Below are 6,493 nucleotides of genomic sequence, written 5' to 3' on the forward strand. Positions count from 1 at the left end.
TCAAAGACAAGACCCTTGTACACTGCTGCTCTCAGCATCCAGATATGAAGTGATCTACATGGGGATTACAAGCAGGGGTGAAGGCGTTAACGGTGAAATGTCAGTGGGAAGGAGGATATGTGTATGTGAACACACATGTATGTGCACATCCATGAGCATCATATATGAACCTCAGGGTCAAAATATTTGCCCTTTCTGAGTTTAATGGATGGGTTAGAGAAGCTGACCTATTCTTTTTCTTGCTTTCTATCTAAATGCAAGTATATTATACTGTATATCTGTTTTTGGTGCTTTCAAAGCAAACTGTAATATTTCAGCTAACATCTTCTTTTATGGCAGGCTAACAATTTGTGCAGTACCTCATGTTCAGCCTTGGTACACAACAAACATCATATCTGTTTTCATGTTTACACATCTGGCTCTCATCATAAAATGTCATAAACTGATTTCAACAATAAAAGATAGACTCTTAAACCAGGAAGTCTTATTACCAGATGGGTTCTTTGGTTTACAAAAGTTAATTTTGTTTAATTAAAAAAAACAACCCTCTTTCTTAAAAAAATTCTCAAAGGTAGCTTTTATTGCATTAATCATATATGTTTCTTCTTTTATATAAAAATTAATGTTCATAGCTGGAAAAATAATGTGGATTTCAATATTTAGGCTATAATCCCAAGTGTTGCTAATCCCTTTCATTCTGTGTCATGAACATCTTTTGTTTAGCACCAAACACTGAGAATGAACCCTTGCTATCTTGGAGAAAAGCCCAAGAAAGTGTTCCCTGGAATATAATCCTGTTGCTTGGAGGAGGTTTTGCCATGGCGAAAGGATGTGAGGTACGTCTGTTAGAATACTGAACATTCTACTACTTAGTGTGCTACCTAATAATAATAATAATAATAATAATAATAATAATTTTATTTCTTTTTCACCTCTCCTAAAGCTAGAGGTGGGATATAATGTGTTAAAATACAAAACACAAAAACACAATTAAAAACACATAATTCCACAGTTAAAATAGAATACTAGATAATTAATGTTTTTATACAGTAGCACCATAATTTGCATGGCACTTTACAGGCATCATCAAAACAACATACAGCCTGCCAGTGGTGTGCAATCTAAAAGGAATAAAATATAAACCATACAAAATTAAGCAAGTTATTCAGATAAAATACAAACTGTAAAAATAACTAATACATATAATCAAATATAAAACTGTAAAACAATATCAAAATACAGTTCCAAAATCATTAAGGTACACTCATAAGAGTTCATATACAGATTAAAAAGTCATGATTTAAAATTGACTGGATAGGCCTGCTGGAAGAGATATATTTTCAATGTTTTCAGCTGCTGTATCTACTCTGGCAGGTAATTCCACAATCTGGGGGCAGCAAATGAAAACCTTCTCTAGAAAATCATTGCCAGTCTAGTCCTGGCTGGTTCACACAAACATTTCGTAGAGGACCCAAGTGTACAGAGTGGATTGTACAGGAGAAGGTGATCCTGTAGGTAACCTGGACCCAAATCTTGTAGGGCTTTAAAGGTAATAACCAACATTTTATACTTTGCCCAGAAACTAATTGGCAGCCAGTGATGTACTTTTAAGATTGGTGTAATGTGATCACTGCTAGATGTACCTGTAATCAATCCAAATGCCATAATCTGAATTTTAATGCCCATATTAAGGCTTAAATCCAGTTGGTAGTACAGGTACCAGCTAGAGTAAATCTATTAGATTAATGGAAATTTGATAAATCAGCACTTATGTAAATTCCATTGATTCAGTGGATCTCCTCATTTTGGGATTAATGATTACATTTAGGCTTGCATGTATTTTAAAAGATAGCCATTAATGGCCCCAGTCCAGATCAAGAAGAGGCTTTGAAAAAAATCTCCCCTTGTCAACCTCACCAGGGAATATGTCAGTAGCAGTTCCCTCTTATAGCATATGGTATTGAAGAGTGATTTTTGTCTGGCGTGCAGTGTGTGGCCTGTTAAACCCTTTTGTCTTTACCTTGGGTCCAATATAGATTAATCACCCATTGCTCTTTTTAAAAAATGCACACGCATAAACATTACTATTGTGTAGTTTGGCCTAAAGTACAATAATGTCCAAAGAGGAAGAATCAACATGGGATTTTTCTGCTCATGTTCACATGCTGAAATGATCTTGTGAAAAGCAGTAGTGTAGTGAATTCACTGTTCTTTATTCTAGAAAATGTTACACAACTAGCTTTTTAAAAGGATATGGCAATGATACTGATATCTTCAAAAGTCCAAATTCCCTCTGTGAAAACTGTGGAGAAAGTTGTCTTGTGTTGACCCTTCAGCCTTAAGAATAGCCATGGAATTTGGCCCTAATGTGAAGTACTTGCATGTTTTAGAGGACAAGTGTTCCATAGTCCACCTAGACCAGTGGTTCCCAACCTTTCTAATGCCGTGACCCTTTAATACAGTTTCTCCTGTTGTGGTGACCCCCACCATAAAATTATTTTCATTCCTACTTCGTAACTTTAATTTTGCTACTGTTATGAATCGTATTTTCATTGAACATAAGTAAAGCATAGTGATTAATCACAAAAAAAAGCCTCAGAGGATGGCAAAGGCAAAGCTCCTCTGAAGAAACCTGTCCTGAAAGCCCCAGGATAGGTATGCCTTGAGTCTTGGGCATGAAGCCACACTCTCTCAGCCTCAGAGGATGGCAATGGCCAGCCCTCTCTGAAGAAAACTGTTCAGAAAGCCCCAGGATAGGTATGCCTTGAGCCTTGGACAAGGAGCTACACTTTCTCAGCCTCAGAGGATGGCAATGGCCAGCCCCCTCTGAAGAAACCTGTCCAGAAAGCCCAAGGATAGGTATGCCTTGAGCCTTGGACAAGGAGCTACACTCTCTCAGCCTCAGAGGATGGCAATGGCCAGCCCCCTCTGAAGAAACCTGAAGCACAGATAGTTTGCCTTGATCCTTGTCATGAAGCCACACTCTCTCAGCCTCAAGGATGCAATGGCCAGCCCCTCTGAGAAACCTGTCCAAAGCCCCAGGATAGGTATGCCTTGAGCCAGCACGTAGCCAGGATTTTTGGAAGGGGGAGGGTCAGACTAAGTGCCACCACATTATAATGGGCTTGGGTGCGGTGGCGCAGCAGCACACACCATTCATTTTTCTAATGGAAGGGGGGGGTCCGGACCCCAAAACCCCCCCCGGCTACGTCCCTGCTGAGCCTTGGGCATGAAGCCACACTCTCTCAGCCTCGAGGATAGCAAGGGCGCCCCCTCCTGAAGAACCTGTCCAAGAAAGCCCAAGGATAGGTATGCCTTGAGCCTTGGACAAGGAGCTACACTCTCTCAGCCTCAGAGTATGGCAATGGCAAAGCTCCTCTGGAGAAACCTGACCAGAACGCCCCATCATAGAAGGGCAGAGGGATAGTGGTTCAAAGTGAAACTGAAACTCTTTGGCTGTGCTGTCTCTCTTCCTTTTTGCAGAGCTCTATGTTCCTGAGAGAGGCAGGAAAGGGGACTCTGTGGGCAGTTGCTAAGCAACTGAGGAGGGGCCTGGAGTGGGCCTAGCTTGGGAGCCCTTTGTTTGGGAAGTGGTGCTCTGAGGGGGAGTCCCTGGTGACCCCTGGGAAATTGTAATTTGACCCCCAAAGGGGTCCCGACCCTCAGGTTGGGAACCACTGACCTAGATGAACTGTCTCAAAATAATGTCTCTGGCCCTTGGTTGCTTGACCATCTGCAACATTCTGCTAGGAATAAGAGATTTTTTTTTCCATTTTAGGCACTATTGTGTAATAGGTTATATGATAAAATGAGTAATATGTGCTCACCTTTCTGGTCATTCCTGAGGGGAAGACAAATTTGAGAGTGCAAGATCTGTTACTAATTTATAATCTTGTTACAAGAGGTGAAAGAAGTGAACAAGATTCACTCATTGTAGAATCTCTTACACAAACTTCTAGATTTTCTTCCCTGCTACAGGAATCTGGCTTGTCCATTTGGATTGGAGGTCGCCTTGACCCATTGGAAAACCTTCCTCCTGCTGTGGCTGTCATTCTCATCACAATCGTCATTGCATTGTTCACAGAATTTGCTAGTAATACAGCCACCATCATCATCTTCCTACCTGTCCTGGCAGAACTGGTAAGGGACATGAGCTTATTTTGTCAATAGTCCACAAACATCCAGGATGTTCTAAACATTATTTTGTTTCCTTGCTGCTTTCAGACACTATTCCTACTATAACACTTAAAGTAGCAAAATGTTGTGCAGCAACAGTTAAAATCTGATGGGTGATGACTTGCAGAACAGATTAGTAATTGAACTTCTAATTAGCCTTTGTGGATTAGCTGGGTTCTATCCCCTGACTGACAATTATCTGTATTTGTATTTTTAAAGGAATATTTGTATATTTTTTTACTTCTTTTATGAGTTTCATTATTGTATGTAGTATTTTGTTGTTCTCATGCTGGTCTGTGACTGTAATAAATATTTATCTGTCTGGTAAGGGACATTCCCAGTATACCTTTCAGTTACTAACAGCTGCTCAACTGCACCAGTATCAACCTTTCTTTTCATAAGTGAAGTTGATGTCGGATCAGATGTAAAATCAGATTTGCATTTAATTTCTTTTTGGGCTCAAAAGTCCTTTTTAAGTGCATATCTGGAAAATTATCAGGTTCACAGCTGTAAGACAGTGGTCAGCACTTGGTCTACATAATCTCCATATGTGCTGCTTTCAGTGAATGCTCTCATCTTCTTTGGCCTGTTCAACTGTAATGTGCTGACATAAATAACAAAATAAAATAAAATCTGGTGGAAATATGTATAAAAATAGCAATAGCAACTATATTTCTATACTGCTTATCAGTGTACTAAGTACCCCCTAAGCAATTTACAATATGTAAGCAAATTGCCCCCAACCTATGGAAGGATTCAAGGCTGAGTGGACCTGTGAGCCCCTAGGACTGAACTCACAACCTTGTGGCTTGCAGTACAGGCATTTAAACACTGCTGCACCATGCCCCTCAGCCACCTGCACAGGGGGCCCAGCCCTCCTCTGGCTCCTCTTGGGCAGTGTACCCACTGCGTTGCCAGATGCCCCCCTGTACATTGACAGGAATTTGGTTATTGAGTTTTCTAAGAGGCCTATTCATTTTAGGAATATTGTCTGGCATCTACAATTCAACTAATAAATAATTATGCTTAATTCCCTCCCCCCCCCTTTTTTTTTTTTTGGCTCCTTCAAGGCCATTCGTTTGAAAGTGAATCCTCTCTACTTAATGATACCAGGAACCATAGGATGCTCCTTTGCCTTCATGCTTCCAGTTTCTACCCCACCAAATTCAATTGCCTTTGCTTCGGGGCACTTGATGGTCAAAGATATGGTAAGTTGTTTAAGACAGTAAACATTGTTGGCAGCATAAGTGTAAAAATCAGAAGCAGCTAAATATTTTGGCACCATGAAACTGCAATTACAGTGGCCCCTTGGTATCCTCTGGGGTTTGGTTCCAGGACCACCTGCCCCATGGATACCAAAATCTGTCGATAATCAAGTCACATTAAATACAATGGTATATAAGATGACATCCCTTATATACAATGGCAAAAAAGAAAGTTAGCTTTTTGGAATCTCTTTAATTTTTAAGGATTTTCAAGCTGCGGAAAAACTGATTGTAAAGTTCTCCAGAAGAATCTCTTTAAATTGAGGAAATGAGTAAGAAAATGGCAAATGCAGTTCAGTGTAAGCAGAACTTAGGAAAGTTGTTATATATAACTTGTAAATGGTGTGTGTGCCTTCAAGTCATCTTTCAACTTATGATGATCCCACGTATTTCGTAGGGTTTTCTTAGGCAAAGAATACTCACCTTGTTAGTTCATTCCTTTGAAATATAGCCTACAACACCTGGTATTTGATTGTTGATGGTCTCACACACATATGGCTGGAAGATTCTAAGAGCTGTAGTCTGAACAAGTAACTTCTGAGCTCTAAATGTTAGTACAGTCCACCCTTCTCTTACGCAGGGGATCTGTTCTGCCCCCCCCCCCCCCCCGCGTAAGAGAAAAAATGTGTGTGCTCAAACCCCATTCAAACGAATGGGGCTCGTGCCCGCGGTGGTATGGCAGCAGTGTGCGGGGCGCATGCCATGGGAGTGCCCCCCATTCATGTGAATGGGATGCACCGTATGCTCAAAGCCACATATAGTGCGCCTGTGTATAACGCGGGCACACTGTATAAATGTATAGAAAGGGTCATGGACTACAGTACTATAACATTCCTCACCAATATCATCGGTGCATCCTTCAGGGAAGGACATGTTCCATCTTGTTTAAAGGAAGCGGCGGTTAGGCCACTCCTGAAAAAACCTTCCCTAGACCCCCTGGATATGAGGAATTATAGGCCAGTGTCATTGCTGTCATTTTTGAGCAAGGTGATCGAGAGGGCGGTTGCCCTTCAGCTCCAAGCTGTCTTGGATGAAACCGATTATCTAGACCC

General features: G+C 40.9%; 2 protein-coding genes across 3 annotated transcripts in view; one reads left to right on the top strand and one right to left on the bottom strand.

Annotated features, from left to right (window-relative positions):
• NCOA3 (nuclear receptor coactivator 3) overlaps positions 1-6,493 on the bottom strand; it is a 1,019,275-nt gene that overhangs the window by 903,061 nt on the left and 109,721 nt on the right. The window lies entirely within an intron of this gene.
• Positions 1-6,493, top strand: part of SLC13A3 (solute carrier family 13 member 3) — a 76,324-nt gene that overhangs the window by 57,637 nt on the left and 12,194 nt on the right. Inside the window, exons 10-12 of the mRNA XM_042465932.1 lie at positions 724-836; positions 3,979-4,140; positions 5,247-5,384. Coding sequence (XP_042321866.1) covers positions 724-836; positions 3,979-4,140; positions 5,247-5,384 — 413 coding nt within the window. The remainder of the gene's footprint in view (positions 1-723; positions 837-3,978; positions 4,141-5,246; positions 5,385-6,493) is intronic.

Source organism: Sceloporus undulatus, chromosome 4, assembly GCF_019175285.1.
Source record: "Sceloporus undulatus isolate JIND9_A2432 ecotype Alabama chromosome 4, SceUnd_v1.1, whole genome shotgun sequence".
Classification (NCBI taxonomy): domain Eukaryota; kingdom Metazoa; phylum Chordata; class Lepidosauria; order Squamata; family Phrynosomatidae; genus Sceloporus; species Sceloporus undulatus.